The sequence below is a fragment of the Ascidiella aspersa genome, chromosome 7 (genome assembly GCF_963924565.1).
Source record: "Ascidiella aspersa chromosome 7, kaAscAspe10.2, whole genome shotgun sequence".
Lineage (NCBI taxonomy): Eukaryota > Metazoa > Chordata > Ascidiacea > Phlebobranchia > Ascidiidae > Ascidiella > Ascidiella aspersa.
In genome coordinates this window covers 19,512,773-19,532,059 of record NC_139453.1, presented here as the reverse complement: position 1 = coordinate 19,532,059, position 19,287 = coordinate 19,512,773, and the positions used below count along the sequence as shown (strand labels likewise).

Genomic DNA, 19,287 nt, shown 5'->3' with positions numbered 1-19,287 from the left:
ATTTTTCAAATATGTTTAATGTTATTTTTCCTATGAGTTGCCGTATTATTACTTGCATATTTTGGTGTTTCATTGATTAAATAATTTCGTTACAGCGAAGTAAAAATTTTGTTACTTATGTTGGTGCCATGGCGTCAAGTAACGCGCAAACACGAATCACTCAAAATTTGTTATTTTAAAGGTGATTATCTGCCCACTTCTAAAAACCTGAAAAGTGAAGACCATTATTAGATTTTGCAAATATTTCTTGATATTGAAGTTTGTTGGGCTCTGAGTAGGGATGTTAAAAGTAGAATCCCAAGGTATTCTAGAATAGTACGTTTCGAATCTAGAATAACGAATCCAGAATATCGAATCCTTGTGTAATATGTTGAGGAATTTTACCTATTTATGTATATTTGGCATCTTTATGACAACACAACAATTTAAAGGACAAAATTTTATTTGAAACAACTGAAAAAGAAAGGAAAAAGCAAACACATACCGGTATCAGTTATCCTCCTGGTAAAGGTGGCTCTACTGGGCAACTAATAACCAGCAGCCAGCCCTTTATCAAAATTTTAAAATGCTTCCCAGCTACAAGGTCAATTGGTCTTAAATCTCCAACAATCAAATTTGTTATTAGTTTCGTAATTTTATTGCTTAGATTAGGAGTGACTTTGAGGCGAGCATATGGGGTCGATCAGGATTGTCTGCTTGTTATTTGAATTTATTCTTCTAACCTGTGAAGTCAGAACAATGATTTTCTTACACTTTAACAAAAATACAACACAAACTCAACGTACTTTATTATGCTATATGAAGCCAACAGTGGATGTTTTTTTAGTGCTTCAATAAACTGCCAGTGCTATTGCAATACGCAAGCTGAACATTACAATCTATGCATGTGACATGATTTTGTTTGTCCAGCACAGTAAAATGTTTCCAAACACCTGAAGACCTTGCACATGGCATTTCTTTCTCCTTAGTCAAAACCATGTCTATGCCCCTCAACCGCAATGACAACAATGCCGATACAGAATTCCTTAGTACCAACGGGAAGGTTAACATACAAAGTCAGCATTTTTTACTACTACCAGAAGTCCAAAGTCCAACCGTACAGTCAGTCCAAATACATTACACACGGCCTTCCAAAAAGTGCACTTAGGAAAAAAATATATATAAAAATAACAATACAACATTAAAAACAAATAATATGCATGTGGCATTCCTTTGTACAGATTCAAACCCCAAAAATGTGGAGATTCAAATCAAAATCGATAAAGTGGGCCTTTTACTTAAATCTTTACAGAGAGATCAAAAACCACATATTAACATCACTAAAATGTAATAGTGTTGTACACAAGTCATTTTAAAAGTTAAGGTTAAGTTATTTGCAAAATAAATTAGGTCAGAATTAGTCAAATCATTGCATCAGAACATTAAATACAATTAAAAAATATATTTTTCTTAAAATATGTAGAATTGCGTAATGCCACATTTTTAGCTATTGTTTGACAACGCTGGGATTTGTACATTTATATATAAAATGGTTTATTTAACTTTAAATTGATTCAAGACATGGTAAAAGTTGAACAAAGGTTGTTAAAAAGGTGGACAATCTATAAACAACTTTCTATAAGTTAGTTTATCTTGGTGTAGTAATGTGAAGAGAATATCACATTTGTCAAAAAAGATATCGCCAAAAAAAAAGTTATATACTTTACTGAGAAATAAAAGGTGTGTTTGGAACCCTAGAAATAACTTTATGTTATGGACACATTTTAAAAAATTGTTTTTTAAATGAATAATTTTGTGGGTTCCAAATATTATGCAATTATTAATTATTGTAACAACTAACAATAACAATGTTAAAGCTTTAATTGTGATCTTCATTAACCACATACACTTGTTGTTTATGTAGATTTTGTTAAATATTATTTAAATTGCTTTAGCGAGTATTAAACTTAACATCATTGAGGGTTCAATGAAGGAACACAGCATGTCACCTCCAGAAGACAGGGTTAAAAAGTTTCGCTATGTTGGACCTGCGAAAAAAGAAACCTTTCCTAAACAGTGGGAACAGGAAAGAAAACCGAATACTAATTATTTCGCCAAACCACAAGTAACCTCTTTGGACTTAAATAGTGTTTGGAGTATAAAGCGAAATGTCACAGTTAGCCAGGGATTATTGCCTTCCAATAAACATTATGGACAGTTGGTTGCCGGAAAACAGGAAGGTTCCAGCTTTGGTAATTCATTCTACTCCCGCCACAAGACCGCCACAATGAATGCAAAACAAAGCAATGAAAAGACAACATTTAAAGCACAAAGCAATAATAAACATAAGACCTGGTTAAGGGGAAGTGCAAACAGTGTGTCTACAACAAGCAGTAGTCCATGCAATGATATAGCTAAGGATGACGATGATGAAAGTGAATTTGATTTTGAATTACCTTCATCTGAAACAGTTTCAATAAGAAAAAATGGGGCTCCTGGGTTTAAGCATGTTCAGCCACTACAAGGTAAAACAAAGAAATTATATGTAATGTTGAATATCTGTTGACATTATGTGTTCAAGTTATGTACTGTGGTGCTACAACCGCCTTTTAATCAGCTTTAACTTAAAATGAAATATACTTTTTAATTATCAAATGATTTAAAGGTTCTTCTACAATACCATCAAAATCTTTTTCTGGCAGTGGAGATAATACGGAATTGGGATACACCAGCAAGTACAACTCATCATCATATTTTAAATTTTAAATCTGTAACATTTACAATAGGTTTCAATGCAATAGTGTGTCAAGATTGCCAATTTACTTAAATATATATATATATGCTTATGATAGACAGGTTTACTACCGTCTACAAATTGATCGTATTATTTTCACCTTTTCTTACTACAAAATGTATAAAGGAGATTTAAACCTGCACACAAATAATTTAAAAGACAATTATTTTATTTTAGTCTGAGTATGTCTGTTGTCTATATATTAGGATTTATTGTTATACCAAATAACATTTGTTTTTCGGTGCCCTCCAATAGTAATTCAGCCAATGCATGTGATTCGTTTTCAACATTGTATATGTTTCAGTTTAGCCATTATTACACTATCAACTAAGACTACTCATATTAGATGGGCTTATGTTTGTTTTACTTTCAGGATCTTGGCCCATCTAAAAGTAAGTTTGTGTTTAAATTGTAAATCTTTTTATTCATTTTATTAAATCAGGGGCCTGCAATTGGGTTGTCAGAGCATTCACTTAGGGGCACGAAAACCTTGTATATATATATATATAAATAGTGGAAAATAATTGGTATGTTTTTTGGTTCGCATTACTGCACAAAATTTATATACAATAGAGTCTTGTTTTTGATCAACTATAACTAAAGCCAATGCGTCATTCATAAGCTCAATACTGGATGACAGCAAGTAGTGATTCACAAAACAAAAAATTATTCTAAAGTCAAGTTGTATTATCCATAAATTATAACGCCAAAACAGTTTTTTAAACTTGGCTTTAGACAAAGATTTAACATTACAAATTGAGACACAATAAGTACTGTTTTTGTAGCCTACTTTAAGTTTTACAAGTTGTTTCTAAAATAATTTTTGTTGGGACAATTTGGGACTACTAATTTATTAGTTGCACCAAAAAGTGTTTGCAGACCCCTAAATTAGGTCACAACACAAATTTTATATTATATATTTATGTTAGGATTGGCTAAGACTACACATCACAGTATTTTTTAAGACCAAACTCATATGAGCTACTATAATAGAACACTTATATAAGTTAATAAATATATTTATATATATATATAAATATACACAGTATATATATAACAAACGTATGGCTTTCACTTGATATGATAAGTCATACCAAAACTTTTGTACAGCAGTATTGTCTATCTTTAGTACTAAACAATATATTGTTAAAGTCATAAATTGCTTGTTAAATATCATTAATGTTTTGTTGGCAGTGGGACTTAGTTCTTAGCTTGAAACATGATTCTTGTGCATGATTTCTGGTTTGAAAAAAGTTTTTTTTTTTGCAATACTGTAATTACCCCTTGTGGCTCTTGTTTTTTTTAAAACAGTTATATTAATCTGCTTATTCAAGTCTATGTTTGAGTAAATATTAATGTACTTAGTTACACATTTTTATATTAGGAAGTTACACAGTTCTATGTTCTTCAAGTTCATAGGCATTCTGCCTTATTTATTTTTACAACCAGAACCTGAATTAAATTTTAGAACACTTTTTGCATTATAAGTTTATTCATCATTTAAATTTTTTGTAGTCATAATGGTCTTATGTCAATAAAGATTTTTTGAATATCTTATATCAAACAACTTTTATAAAATCATATAGTTGTTTTCATATCTATTTTTAAAGGATAATTTTTCAGAAAAAAAAATATATTTTTCAACAAATATTTGTAAGGCACAACACTCCACAGCTTTAGTAACAATAAAACACATTTTTAGGTGAAAACAAGGCAAAACACAAGTTTACAAATGCAAACAAATTGTAAACATACATGACATACATGTTCAAAATGTTTGTTAGAATTTTATTAAGCGACACATGACCATTTCACTACTTTCTCTACCAACATCATTGTTCACATAATATAGTCTAGTCATTTCTCAAAAAATATTACTAAGAATCATAATATGACACATGTATAATTACATTGAGCCTTGCTCTGGCAACTTTTAGTAATTGTCCTTTAAAATAAAATATGTACATACAAATCACCTAACAGAAAATTGGTTAATCTCTGATCATAGTTTTCTGCAGTGTTTTAAAATTTAGAGTTAAATTTGGACAATTCATTATTCACTGTGATGTTTATTTGTATTGTAGCTCACTTAATGTGTTTGTATTTATGTTGAATATATGTTTTTGTATTATGTTATAAATAGCCACTGTGTGCAATAGCTACAAATAAATGTAATAATACACAATTTCAAGTATTTTTGGCATATATCAGAATCAGCTTCTATGTTTTATTATGAAGATGACTTGCACATGGTGAACAATACTAGACAATAAATATATTTTTTACCTGAAAAAATTCTTACACTTGTCATTTTCTTGTTGCAGTAGTGTACTTAAGCTTTCAACAGACGTAAAATGAATAACACTCATTTGTTAATCACTATACCGAACTGTCAGAAGACTTATTTTCTTTTTGTGACATGCACTATTGATCGAAAAATGTTATTTTTAGTATGTGGACATAAAATTAGAGAATTTATAACTTGTGCCATCTATATAATGCTGGGCCTGCCAAACTATGAATTACTTACTGACCTTTATTTAAATAAAACCAGTTTTTTTAATTTCATTGCCTTTATTTAAAAATTACTCAATGATATTTTGTAAACATGTTTAAAGAAATGTTGGAAGTGATTATTTCTAATTAAAGTATTACTTGATTAAAAACAATTGCACACAATAAACAACAAGTTTATAATAATTATTGATCAAAATTGGGATAATTCTATGATCTTTGTTTCTAATGTACTGTAAGAACAAAATATTGTTACAGCCTTAATATATGATTTTTCATAATGAGATAATTCACAACACAAGAGTTTATTTTTGCAATATTAAAAAACACCCAATATTGATTCTTTTCAGTGATATGTATTTTGTTTTCCTGATTTGTAGGATTTAAAGTACCTTGAATGTTACCGTTACCGGTGCACATATACACACTGTGCAGTGTTTTCATATTGTTCCTTTTTTAGGGGCAGAACCAGGGACAAAGGGCACCAGACCATGCCCAAACTATATCTTTGCCAACTTTTACATTATAAACACAAGTGTTTCAAGTTATTTTCTTTTTAAAGGAAATGTTTTCAGCCTGAATGTGCTGTGGACATTATACTGCATGTTGCATTGTATAAACTCATTTAAATTGCAACTTTTGTATAATAATTTTTTAAGTGCGATTATTGTAGAGTAATATGCGAGTCTCCATTATGTGTACACCGAAAGCCATCGCAGACTCACCGAGTCTGTTAATCTATGATGCAAGCAGGGCAGACTAGAAAAACAACTAGCCTGCAGTGAGGTTCGAACTCACGACCTCCGGTCAAGCCGGGACCGTGCTCTACCAACTGAGCTATGCAGGCTCAGAAGGGAACGAGTCGAGAAACAACCATACGCCAATGCTTGCTCAATCTGTTAGTACAAGCAACCTCATTGAAGGGGATCCACAGTACCATATCATTTATTCAATGAAACATTCACACATATGTGTGTTAATAACTGAGATCTAGCCCTTCGAAGCTGCTTTTTGACCAACGACTACGGCTTACGTATAATTAGTACACCGAAAGCCATCGCAGACTCACCGAGTCTGTTGATCTATGATGCAAGCAGGGCAGACTAGAAAAACAACTAGCCTGCAGTGAGGTTCGAACTCACGACCTCCGGTCAAGCCGGGACCTAATTATACGTAAGCCGTAGTCGTTGGTCAAAAAGCAGCTTCGAAGGGCTAGATCTCAGTTATTAACACACATATGTGTGAATGTTTCATCTCCATTATGTGTCTAATAATACATTATGACTTTTTTTATATTAAGGCTGTTTAAATCAAACAAATGCATTTTTCGCACATGGCATCATTAGACTTCAGTTGCATATTTGACCACAAGTATATTTGAGAACAGCATTTACAACATTGTGACATCTTTTCTCAAAAATTTTGTGCAACCTTCAGGCCTAGCAGCCACCAGTTCCACATATAGTTTCGCCACACATTTGATTAAATTTTGCAAAAATGTTGCAAATTATCTTATTACAATTGGAAGTGTGACATAACAAACAACTTTATTAAAAAATATAATTTAACATTTTAAGCACCTCTTAACCCTAAGCGCTGTTTATATTTATATGGAAACACTGCCTGTATAATCCAGACTGCAAGATCATTGGCTAGGTGGCCATGAATCATATTGTTGGGAAAGGTGTGCAACTTTTCGATAAATTGTGTAAATTAAGGAAACCCCAAAAGTTCAAGAACCCCTGATCTAATGTCTTTAAGGCAGTGTTTATTAGGAAAAACTAATGCTGATAAAATGAGCTTTGTTTCAATTTTTCGTCACACAACGGTTTAGTTCCAACACTCTATGTGTGTATTTAATCCCATTATCACAAATGATACCAGTTGAATAATTGTTATTTAACAATTACATTTCTAATTTCTGATTCACTTTGGCTTGTGTCAACTAACAGCTAGAGAAGTTGATTATACAAGTGCCTATATATTGTAGACACTTGATAAAAAATTATATGGACAATAAAAAAGATAGCTAATATTGCAGTCAAAGCTCAAATAAACGATTGAAGGCAATCCCTGCTGTTATCTAAAATGTGGTTTGCATGTATCTTGAGAAATGCGAGAAACATCTGGCACTGGTCAGTTATTTGCGGTGACGTATAGGCCACTAACAGCATGATGCTTAATTTGCTCGAGTGTCAATTATGAGTATTGCATTTGCAAAACATAAATCAACTGTTTTTTTGTTTTCAAGTTTAACACCTACATGTCAAAATCCTGTGCAGGACCACAACTTCTTGTGCTGTTTTGTATATGCAGTTACATTTTGTCATTTATATACTATACACAAAAACGGTAAATCTAAATTTATATCACTGGTGCGCCGCAAGAATAGATCAACAAACTTTTATGTTAAGGAAAAAAGTTTGAGAACCACCAGTATTATTTATTCAAATTAAGAACTGTGGGCATTTTCACCCCCACTCTCTATAACAATTTCAGAGAAAATTAAGATTACATTTAAATATATCAAAAAAGTATTGCTATAATATATTCCTAATAAAGATCACTTTAGTTACAGATCTAAAATAAGAAAGTTTATTTTGAGTTACTTCATGAGTGTACATGACTTTAATTTTTTATTGTTATGTCAAAAGCACACAATACATTTTCTTCATTGAGATAAAAAAAATCCTTATGCAATGAATGTAGGCTTAAGACATGACTTTAACTAGTTGTATACACCTTTGCTACAAATTCCTGATATTTTGCAAACCAAACCAAAACTTGTTGCAAATGGCTGGTAGTTTTAATGTATCATCTACATTGTGCCCTTATATAATACTCTATTCTTTGTGAAGTGACACAAGGATAATGCTTTTTAATATTAATTTCAAAGTCCAATATTTACTTGTTAAATTGTTATTTGCTTGTAGCGACTGAGAGGAAACAGTTGAACATGACAAACCACTAATAAAAAACTTTAATGCACAAACAACAAATTTTTGCCTGTCAAGTGAGTGACATTTATTTCTGCATTTTGCCGCACTTTCGCCTACTAAAACTTGTTCATTAAACTGAAGCAACCAGTTGTACAATGTAGAGTGTTAAAACAAACAATTTTTTGTAGTACCTGTTTTTATTATTTGAAGAAAACAAACAATTACAATTAAACAATAATTGCTTGGGGTAGTATCACAAAGAACTAAAAGATATTGCTACAAAGTACAATAATATAACAATACACAGTTGATTTCAAGTTGAACAAGAACTTAAGGGAAACATGTTTCACAGTTTAAGTAACAAGTTAAAAAATCTGGTTACGAAACAGTCAAGAGTAACTCACATAAAACAGCCCATAAATTTAAAAAGACAATTTTTTTCACAATTTTTGTTTAATTATATCGAGTTTGACATTAAAAGTTTTTATTAGCTTAAATACTTTTATATTTGTACCAAGGTAAATTTTGATGGCCAGATCAGAAGTTCTCTACGAGCAACAGTAGTGTGATGTAGTTAGAATAGGTATGTGATGATGTACATACTTCTTGGCTGTATTGCTGACAGAAACCCGATAACCATAATACAAACATGTAAATAAATAAATAGATGCTTTAGTTTAAACACTTATATATGTAGAGTTTTTTGGTTTCTACGCTTTTATCTCCCAAGCATAATTGTTTTAATATAAACACTGATTTTGTGCTCTGCATTTTAGTGTTCAGATTTAAAATGTTATCATTGGTGTATGAGTAAAAGTTATTAGAAATGTGTTGGGGTATACCAGATCCATTTTTCTCACAGTCTGGAGTACACTTAAAAACACAGATTGATAGTTGTGTCGCACCCACATTTCCATAATAATAAATAAATAGATAACTTAAATAAGGTAACTTTCACACAAAAAGCATTAAAAACAAGCATACTAAAAATCTTAAAGTTTAAATTAGGTGGGCATAATGTTTATAAAATGTAGGCAAATTAATTAAACAATAGTTATAAAAACAATTGCTTTTAGAAAACACACGTTTAAAAGCAGAAACAACCAAGAAACATTACCCATAAAAATTGCCTTTTGAAGGGGGTGGGCACCAATTCATGTTTACCTTTTTTAAAGGTGAAGTCAGGATTTGATGATAATGGTCACCCTAGTAATAAATAAGCACAAGTTATACATCAATGTATTATACTTAGCAATGCAACATGGATTAAAAAGTGATGCAAATGGAAGTTTGTGCACATGGTTAAACAAATATACGCCTGTTAGTAACTCGAAGCTATATAAAATCATTCCATAAGCATATAATGAAAAATATATAAAAGTGAATGTTTTTGTTACACTGTACATTCATATACATAAATAAATATAATTAATTAACAATACACATATGTAATCATATTTCTTTCTTATCAAATGTTTTATTTGTTTGACAAAGTGTAACAATTTTCTGGTTTGAAAAATAAACACAGATTGGTAGTTTTTTTAGCAGGTGGACAGTATGGGTTTTATATTGTAATATTGTGTCTCAAAAGTGACTTCTGCAATGTAAGGTATTTGGCATTCAGGGAATAAAATTTCCAGGTTTGTAGTGAATAGGCTCACAGTGTTTACTGACAGATATTGGGACACACTTCTTTATGTTTACTGTTCCTAAGAACAAAGGCTCCTGTGTGTGAGCTGTTTGTAACCTAATCAAAGAACAGGCTACCATCGCTTTGTGTGTTTGTTTCTTCGGTTGCAATACTAAAAAGGTGAACCATCACAATACCACATGTTGATGTAATATAGTTCAATACAAAAAGTTATAACTTATTAAATGATAAATAGAACAAAGATTTTATGACAAACAGTACCAAACTAAAACAAATATAAAGATTTCATTTATACTATTAGCATATTCACAATGATTTGTTGTCAATTTAGACAATACCTATTGTTGTAGAGGAACAAAGGAAAGACCAAACAAAGAAACAAGTTCTTATTTAGAAAAGAAACTTACATACTAAAAATAAAAAGTATAAGTATGTTAATGACTTCTCCTATGTGACATGTAACTTGAGTAAGTAACTTATGACATAAGAAGGAGGTAGTTTACTAGCTTTTAACCTAACAAGTAATGTACTCAACTTATTTCGCTAATGATATGGCTTAGACTTCAGTAATTTCAATATGCTTTGTTTATAATATTGAACATAAAAAACACAAGTTTTCTTACAGTTATGTCACGACAAAATTGTTGACAGCAATGGTGGATTTTGTGGTCCCCAAAAATACAAGGGATTCGCATCTTTATCATCAAACATAAGTTGAAACTTTAACTGAAGTGCATTGGTGTCAGAAAGATCAGCAGAGCCTCGGCGACAGTTTTCCATTTGTCTTGAGCTGTTCAACAATAGCTTCTGTGTAATTAGGGAACCATAAGTTTCATTAGCTTAGGTAACAAAGGCATAATTTAGTTATGCCAGCTACCGAACATATTTAACAAACTAAACTTTATCAAGACATGCACATCAGTTTACATTATTTGTTAAAGTCGCACACTAGTTTTTGACAGACTGATGCCACAGCATTTAATTTCCTACAGTGATAGTTGTTATGTTAAACAGAATAGCATTTGTCTGTTAAAGCCTTGTATTGCACATTGATAAAAGAAGTAATTTTACGAATAAAACCTCCTAATTTAGTGATTGCATTGTCATAAAGTAGAGATGACTTTTCAATTACATTTGGATTAATTATATGTTACTATGCATTTGTAATAAGAAGTCTGCCTTTTACCATATTAACTGCCACGCTATTGCTACACGAAACTGCAGGATCCCTACCTAATGGCCTGTGGGATGCCAAGCGCTACACAAAGTGTCTTTAAACTGTTTTAATATTCAGGCGAACTGTAAAACAACAAAATAGTTAAAACACTAAAAAGCGAACAACATCTAAAAAACAGGAGAAATGTAAATGGCAAAATTCTGAAAATGTTATCCAAGCCAGGGGCGTATCCAGAAAATCAAAAAGGGGTCCCGCATTTGCAACTTAGGGAATTCCCCTATTTTCTGTCTATTGTTAATGAATAATGATGTCATGAAAAATAATCAGACACAACCAATTAATGTCCAGCAAAACCCAACTTTTACGCAAAGCGAACACATGCGCCGAAATCCTTTAGTGTGCAATCATTAACTTCAGGTGAAAAACTAAACCGAGACGGTAAGTATGCAGACTTGGACAACAAGATAATTCTAGTTTTCTAATTCATTGAATTAGAGCAAAATGCGCCTAATTCTAATTCTAATCTAATTTATGAATTGCCTGTGTGCTCTAATTCTAGTTCTAATCTAGTTCGGATTTTTCCAAAACTGCTACTTTGTCCAGCGGCATTTTTAGTGACTCAGTTAAAACACAGAGTTTCAATTAAAAGTTTTCAGTTGGAACGACTTGTATGTAATTTTTACAGTCTAAAAAGCATAAAAAGGCTTAAAAATTAGCACACACATATTTATCATTTACATTCTTATAAGAATACTTTGCGATTAAATTAAATTGGATGTAAAAACTAAATGTGATTCTAGTTGAAATTTGTTTTTTTAGGAATTCGGTAATTCTAATTCTAATTCTAATCTAATTTGAAAAAACTTAAAACAACTAATTCTAATTCTAATCTAATTTAGAAAAACTAAAATGCTCTAATTTTCTAATTTTAAAAAGCTAAAATAAATCTAGTTGTCCAAGTCTGTAAGTATGTGTGATTGATTTTAGTAGAATCATGTTTAGACTATCAGCAGCGCAAGTTTCAGGTAGGGAACAATGCTTAATTTCAAGCATGTCTCTTGTCACCTGCAATACTAAACAAAGATTGGTTTTCCCGGATGTTATTGTGCCACGATTAGCGCAACATCTGCACCAAGCAGTGTGCCAAATCAGCTAAAATACTAGCTGCGGTTTAGGGAAAATAGGTTGTGTCAATTGCACACTAAACACGTAGTATTATAATCTGCTTATAGAGAATAATTTTGCGGTAACGATCATATCATAAAAAAGGCCACTTTGAAAGTCACAGTTAACCACCCTTTTAAGAGAATCTGCTTCAGTAAAAAAAATGACAGTGTTATACCAACATCACATATTTGCACGAACAGCGAGGGACACTAGCTGTGCCTAACTCAACCTTTTTAATGATAAAAAAGTAAGAAGGCTTTACTTTGCGTTGTCAATTGTCGAATACACCCTTGCTAATCAGCCAACCTGAACGAATAATGAAAGGCGAAAGAGAATCCTCACCCCCCACCCCCCTCCTGGTTACACCACTGATCCAAGCTCACAAGTCTAGAATAACATATTTAGAAATTTGTATCCAAATTTATTTTATTTTAATTTATAGTTAACAGTGGGGATTAGTTTTAGTATATTGTTTGGTATAAAAACAGAATATAATTGCAAAATGATTAACCAATAATAAATACCATGCAAAAATTAACTTATTTTTCAGAAAACCTGTTTAATTTAGTTCCAAGACTGTAATTGATCAGTTTCACTCTGGCAAACAATTTTATGATAGGCTATCATCAAGAAAAACATAATTTCACTAACCTTCAATATTTTTTGCTGCTCCTTAATAATGCTTTTCATGTCAAACATTTGTCCTGATGCCTTTTTCATAGCTTCATTTAGCGGAAATGTAAGAACAAAATCCCCCACCCGTGTGCGAGGCCACATGTTTGGTTGTGAACTGTTTTTAGGTGCAGTAGATGATACACTGTATGGAGATCCTAAAATAATAGATTTGAATAAATGCCCTAAGTTGCCATTAAAATAGGAAATTCTTCAATTTCCCTATATAATGGATATTGCATGAAACTGGGATCCGTGAAAACCTAAAACACTGAAACATGCTTGATAAGTTATACAAAAAGTTGCCTAATTTTTAGCTTTGATAGGTTTTCTGTACTTAATTGCAATCGAATAACATTTTAACTTTTTAAGGTTCAGATAGTGTACAAATCCAGTCATTATACTTTAATTTGGAGTAGGCAAAGAGCATAGATATTTGCAAGTTTACAGCATAACTTGTTGTGTGATGTTGACCTAAAGATGAAGCAGATAAGGTATTGCTGTTAAAATAATTATTATTTGTCTATTTTATTTTCATTTTATTGTGTTATCTTACAGATCTTGGATTACAGCATTTTTTGCAAAAATGTTACTTACTACATTGTTTTGTTCTGTTTTAAAAAATAAAGATAACAAGCAAAGTACAAATGTTCACAAATAAAATTTAATGAAAAAATTAAGATATTATTAACTTACGATAGCCTGTAGTCATCTTGTGTGATCTAACTTTGTGCCCATGAAAATTATCAGAATCTGATTGTCGATTGGAATATGCAAGCTTGGTCCTTGGTGGAGCAGAGTGCACTGCTTTTTTCTTACGTGCAGGCTTTGTGGAGATGTTTTTATCAGTTACATGTTTACCAGCTAAGCGGTTGAACAGGGTTGCTGTTGGTGTATCATTTTGTGTTTTTTTATGCATTGAAACATTGACTTCCTTTATTGTTGCCAAAGGAGCAATTCCTTTTCTTATATCTGATGTAGTGTTGCATGGATTACACTCCTGATTGTTTGCTTTTTGTAATGGTGTAACAGAAACTGCTAAGCTTTGTGGTAAAGCATTGACGCCAATTTCATTTTCGTAACTGTTTTCAGGTTGATTGCAATGATCAACGGAGGAGACACTTGAAGTTAAACTACTTGAACTTGTATTTCGTGTAAGATCTTTTGGTGTGGCTTCTGCAAAATGCAGTATAATAGTTATATAAGTGGATTGGAAAAACTCAGATAATTAAATAAGAAGTACCAAAATTATTAGTTGAATATTCATTTGTTGACAATATTTTTTGTTAAAAATACTTGTATAAGTAATATTGACAAATCTTATGCTCAGTCCTTTTACTTGAGTTAACCTTGTTATAGTCTTAAAGTACTACACTATTTCTAAGAAGGCCAAAATTGCCACCTGCTTTCATATGTATAGTGCAGCCCAGGGTTTCTCAACAGTGACCGTCAGGTTCCCTAGGTGGCTACAGAGCAGTCTTTGGGGTCTAATTTAATGTTAGGGAAGCATGATTAATGAAACATTACGAACTTCTGGTCTAGCCCAGTGGCTCTCAATTAGGATCCACTTGATTACTAAGGGTTTACAAACTAAAAAAGTGCCATATTTTTTACGAAATGTAACATCATTACTTGACAATTTCCCTTAATATATGACAAAACAACATGCAAATAGTTGAGAATCTCTGGATTGAAAAAACAATCCCTTGATTAGAGAATAATGAATCGTTCCTACATTGTGCACAACACTTGAAAAAAATGTGTGCCGCTTTCTACATAGTTAAAAAATTCTTATTAGCATCCCCTTGCTTCGCATTGTATAAATTTAGTGGCTTAAATTGAAAGTTAGGGCATGAACAAGGCAATTTTTTGGTGTCTAAACTGTATTCAACATTAAATGCCCTGGATGAACATATTTATTTTAAACAAAAATAAAGTTAAGGCTCGTTTTATAGATGGACTTTTATAGATGGAACAGATTTAGCAAGAATGGTCAAATGTACTATTATGATTTCACAAACTTTTGTTCTGAACTGAAATGTTTACATTGTTTATATTGTTGTTATAAATCAAACTAAATTACTCAATAGTAACAACAGGAATTGTTGTAACAAGGTTACTTTTTCAAAAGATAAATTAAATGGATTACACCCTACCAGTTTTCAATTGATCTGAATATACCACTAAATAAGAGACCCACTCATAGTGCAAACTGAGTTAAGGCAATATAGTCAGAATCAATACATAAAAATAGAACATGTAGTCATATTCTTATTATTATCAAACCATACTTATCAGGATTGATATGAAACCTAAATATTTTTACTATTTTTTCAACAGGAAAAAGTCATTTATGTCAACTAAAATATAAAATTTAGATGTTTCCAGTTGTATGTATGTTGTATTAAGTATTTACCTTTATTACCAACTGACTCATCACTTGAAGATATCAAAGTCATTGACTTTTTTCTTGTTTTGCTTGGAAGTGTATTACATTTAATCTTGTGTGGTGAGTAAAGAGCTGTTTGTGATGCCTGTCCTGTTTTGCGGGGTGTTCCACTTGTCAACAGGCTTTTACCCTGTGGTAATGATGCTGAACTGACAGGTTCTGTAATTGAAGATTGAGGACGGAAATTAAATATTTCTGGTCCACCATAGAGACTTCTGGATAGACTTGAAGCAGGGGGTGGGTCTACTGTTGTACTTCGTGGGGTTAACCCACCATGCTCGCTGTCTGTCTCTGTAAAAAAAGATTTAAATAGTGGCTTCATTAATCCTAAGGAGTGTGTCTGTATGTGAGTTTGTCTTTGCTTTAAATTTAGATTTCTGTTGCCTTTTTGGCTCTTTTCTTGTTATAATTATCATTTAAGAAAATGATGAGGCATATTTACGAATGTTTTGAAAATATTACCTTAGTGTCATTCAAAATTTGGTATCACCAATTGATGGGAATAAGAATTTTATTTTATATTTTTAAATATTCAAGTATAAAGAAGGTTAAACATGCGTAATATGGTAATTAGTTTGATTGTTTAAAGTAAAATGCTTAATTTTAAAAGGTAAATACCCTTTATCCTTTGTTTAAGGTGACCTAAAAATATAATATAAATGATATATTCTTGATTTGTTATTCTAGATTTAAAATCAACTGTTGCAGAATGACTCAGCATTTTCGTTTTTAACATTTCTAGCAGTTAAATATATATGCCAATGATAACATGGAACATTACACCACATGAAACATTAGGTTCACTAAAACATTAGAAGCAAAGGTATCAGATTTCAGGATTGTTTTTATACAAAATTTCCTTTGCAAAATAAGTCCTAATTAAGTATATTTTTAAATTAGCCAATTTATATATTATACTTAACAGGCACTGGGCACAATTTGGGCATAATTAACGAATTCACGCTGTAAAAAATTATTAATTATTATTAAAAATAAAAAAAATGGATAATATAAAATATTTATAAAATTGGATAATATATGCATCACCAAAAACATTTTCAAGCACTGTTTTAGGACAATATTACACCAAAAAGTATTTAATTAGGCCAACAAAGTGTCAACTTAAATGAACAATATAAATGTTTTTGACAAAGAGAATCTACCTTTAAAGTTGAGCAAGTCAACCAAATCATTTAGCATGGATCTCTTGGCAATAAAGTCGGCTTGACAATCCATGCTAAGTGCAGGACTAAAGTTAACCTATAGTATAAAAGTTTTTATATCTGAAAAGTAATGTTATATATACCCATAGTTTTACTTTTATTGGTACCTTTTAAGTTTTTAAACAACCACACAATACCTAAATGTGTTGTCAAACAAAGAGTTTTTTAATAGATTATAAAAAATCAACCAATGTATATAACATAGTATTCTAGTTTACCTCTAAAAGCCATGGTTTCATTTGATCATCTACCAAAATGTCAAAACCGAAAACCTCAAAGCAATTGCGACACTTTGGTACTGAAGGAGCCTGTGTGGCAAGGGTTAGGGTAATAATATTGCTAATTTGCATCCAAAGTAATAATTCATCAAAATCTTCCAGATGCCTCAAAAAGCTTCGCAACTAAAAATATTAACATTGTATTAACCTTTTTTCTTACTATTTATTAAATTGTAAGTATAATGCAAATGTTTTTTTTACCGTTAATCACAGTTATTGATGTTTCACCTGTGATAAAGTCCATTTGCAACCAGGTCCAACTCTTTCCTTATCAGTGGCGTATGCAGGACCATATTTATTTATTGATGTATTTGTTAAGTGTGAAAAAACATTGTTTAATTGGGTAAGATCAAATTTATCTGTACTGAACCTTGCAATTCCTTCCTGTAGTAGAGATATCACTTATATAAATAGAAAGTGAAAAAGAGAAAAATAAATATTTACCTGATATGTGTATATGGTGAGGGGTTTAAAACTGGGAACACAAACATATATTCTCAAATCAAATTTATAACCCGATATGAGTAGTGGATTTGTGATATATCGTTGCACTATGACAGAACAGTCATATGTCAGATGCTTCAAGTCATTAAAAATAAAAATACCACGACCTCTTGATAGGTCAACCGGTTTACATATCCAAAACAAATTCTATAAAAATAAGGAATATTTAAAGAAACATGCATTAACATGTAAAATTGTATAATTAAATAACTTAATTGAACGACTTAGATTCAGGTACAAGAAGATATAACAAATTGCATTTACTTTTTTTCCATGTTTGTGCGATTCTTTTGCGTAATCAGATACAAATTTTGTGTACTCATTCGGAAGAATATAGGCAGAAGGATGAAAACTAAATATCTGCGCTCCATGAACACACCTAATTTACAAATACCAAGTATAAAAATAAAACAATTTGGTAAAATAAAACGCAGCCCATATGAACTCAATGTAGTTACTTCATTCTTCGTAGATTTCTCACTAAACTATCTTTTCTTGTTATTGCATCTGTACGAGGAAAGTGGTTAAGTCGCTGCCACGGTTCTATTTCATCGTGCTCTGATTTACGAAATCGTTGTGTTTTCCACCAAAGATTCCAGGAATTTCTGCTACTTGGTATACTTTCTTCATCAAATTCGTTCCAGCCTCTTTCTAACAGAATCTATAAAAGCCATGTTTGGTAAATTTTTAAAATAAATAATCATTGGTGATACATTTGTATTAATTAAAATTACCATGGGTTTGGCAAATAACAATATAATACCCAAAATAAAATAAACAATAACTTTTGACAGTACCGCTTACCAATAAATTTACACTTACCAGTAAAATTACAAATAAATTAAAACACTAAATACTTAATTTAGTTTTTAGTATTATGTAGTCAGTTGTAAGTTAAAAAGTTTTTTTATTTAAAACTATTTCAATTGTAACTTTTATTGTTTGGAAAGCACTAAAATAAAACATTGCCTAACCTGTTTTATAACTTCTGGAACATGTTCAGAAGTACGTAGCACCAAACCATCTTCTTTGATTTGCAAAACCATTATATTACAACCATACTGGCAAATACCTACTAATAGCAATACAATTTCAGCTTTTCAAAATTTTTTTTTAAAAAACATTGCAAATGGCGTTTTTATGGGTATTTTCTGTTTATATTGTTGTTTATCAATTGAACATAAAATATTGAACGTAAGTTTATTAGCTTCAATAAGCTTAGCTTATCACACTGTGCAACGTACACGCTTAACAATAACCTAAAATTGCCGTTGATCTAGAATGCCAACTCTTGTTTTACAGAAACGAAACGAGCAGTCAAAAAAATGAACTTGCAAAAAATAAATTAATATGGAAGAATAAGTATAATAATAATACTTGGCCCCACCGCCCACCCGAAGCCATTAAGTTACGCAAACTCGCAACCTAACCCAATGGATGTTAATAATATAAACCCACGGATGAAAATTTGATAGGATTCTAGACCACTGCCCTAAAATTTAACCTTACTTAGCTAATTTAGCAGAAAGCATTTCATATACGATGTAACATTTATAGACGCAGTTATCTGATTTTCATAGTTGCCATTTTTTCTTACGGTAAACATCTAGAATTACAATAAATCTAATCTAGAAACATCTAGATTTTTATAGAGAAATCTAAAAAATAATCTAAAAGGATTTTTGAAAATATTCAATACATTTGAACAAAAAAGTCAACATTTAAAGCTTAATGTCGTATAAAATTGGATAAAGGGTCTTGCTTGAAGCTTTAGATCTAAGATTTTCTGTTTAACAAAACATTTTACTGAACATGACCAGTTACTGAAATTTTGGTTTCACACTTCATTATTTATTTTTCAATTCGCAAAAATTTTTAACTTTCTAAATTACTGAAATATTTATCCTGGATTACGAATCTTTTACTAATTTGGATTATAT

At 31.1% G+C, this 19,287-nt stretch overlaps 3 protein-coding genes and 1 non-coding gene across 6 annotated transcripts; 1 reads left to right on the top strand and 3 right to left on the bottom strand.

Annotated features, from left to right (window-relative positions):
• Positions 1-199: 199 nt before the first annotated feature.
• LOC146138180 (uncharacterized) lies at positions 200-954 on the bottom strand. The gene is given in 4 exon segments (XM_083394529.1): positions 200-207; positions 485-547; positions 550-657; positions 876-954. Coding segments are annotated over 4 exon segments (258 nt in total).
• Positions 955-1,914: 960 nt separating this feature from the next.
• LOC146138179 (uncharacterized) lies at positions 1,915-5,279 on the top strand. Its single transcript, XM_083393984.1, has 2 exons — positions 1,915-2,504; positions 2,645-5,279. The coding sequence occupies exons 1-2, from the start codon at positions 1,967-1,969 to the stop codon at positions 2,743-2,745; spliced, it is 639 nt and encodes a 212-aa protein (XP_083250110.1). The 5' UTR covers positions 1,915-1,966; the 3' UTR covers positions 2,746-5,279.
• A 781-nt stretch (positions 5,280-6,060) lies between these two features.
• Positions 6,061-6,134, bottom strand: Trnaq-uug (transfer RNA glutamine (anticodon UUG)). The gene has a single exon. It is a non-coding gene; the product is annotated as a tRNA-Gln (tRNA).
• Positions 6,135-8,399: 2,265 nt separating this feature from the next.
• Positions 8,400-18,445, bottom strand: LOC146138177 (putative tubulin polyglutamylase TTLL2). Of its 3 annotated transcripts, none has more exons than XM_083393367.1 (12): positions 18,322-18,445; positions 17,806-18,008; positions 17,612-17,726; positions 17,288-17,494; positions 17,072-17,227; positions 16,784-16,966; positions 16,506-16,602; positions 15,310-15,633; positions 13,590-14,069; positions 12,873-13,051; positions 10,501-10,684; positions 8,400-9,432 (listed from the first exon to the last, which is right to left on the bottom strand). In XM_083393367.1, exons 1-11 carry the CDS (start codon positions 18,391-18,393, stop codon positions 10,508-10,510), a joined length of 2,193 nt encoding a protein of 730 aa, XP_083249493.1. In that variant the 5' UTR covers positions 18,394-18,445; the 3' UTR covers positions 8,400-9,432; positions 10,501-10,507. The 3 variants fall into 3 exon arrangements, with proteins under 3 accessions (XP_083249493.1, XP_083249494.1, XP_083249495.1); XM_083393368.1 differs by having other exon boundaries at positions 16,784-16,873; XM_083393369.1 differs by lacking the exon at positions 8,400-9,432 and having other exon boundaries at positions 10,506-10,667.
• Positions 18,446-19,287: the final 842 nt, after the last annotated feature.

What these genes read in the sequence shown, in the direction of transcription:
- LOC146138179 (XM_083393984.1), top strand. Translation starts at nt 1,967, where the DNA reads ATGAAGGAACACAGCATGTCACCTCCAGAAGACAGGGTTAAAAAGTTT. An exon ending in GCATGTTCAGCCACTACAAG is followed by an intron (nt 2,505 to 2,644) that starts GTAAAACAAAGA and finishes AATGATTTAAAG; the next exon opens with GTTCTTCTACAATACCATCA.
- LOC146138177 (XM_083393367.1), bottom strand. Translation starts at nt 18,393, where the DNA reads ATGGTTTTGCAAATCAAAGAAGATGGTTTGGTGCTACGTACTTCTGAA. An exon ending in TCACCATATACACATATCAG is followed by an intron (nt 17,228 to 17,287) that starts GTAAATATTTAT and finishes TCTCTACTACAG; the next exon opens with GAAGGAATTGCAAGGTTCAG. An exon ending in TGACTTGCTCAACTTTAAAG is followed by an intron (nt 15,634 to 16,505) that starts GTAGATTCTCTT and finishes CTTTTTTTACAG; the next exon opens with AGACAGACAGCGAGCATGGT.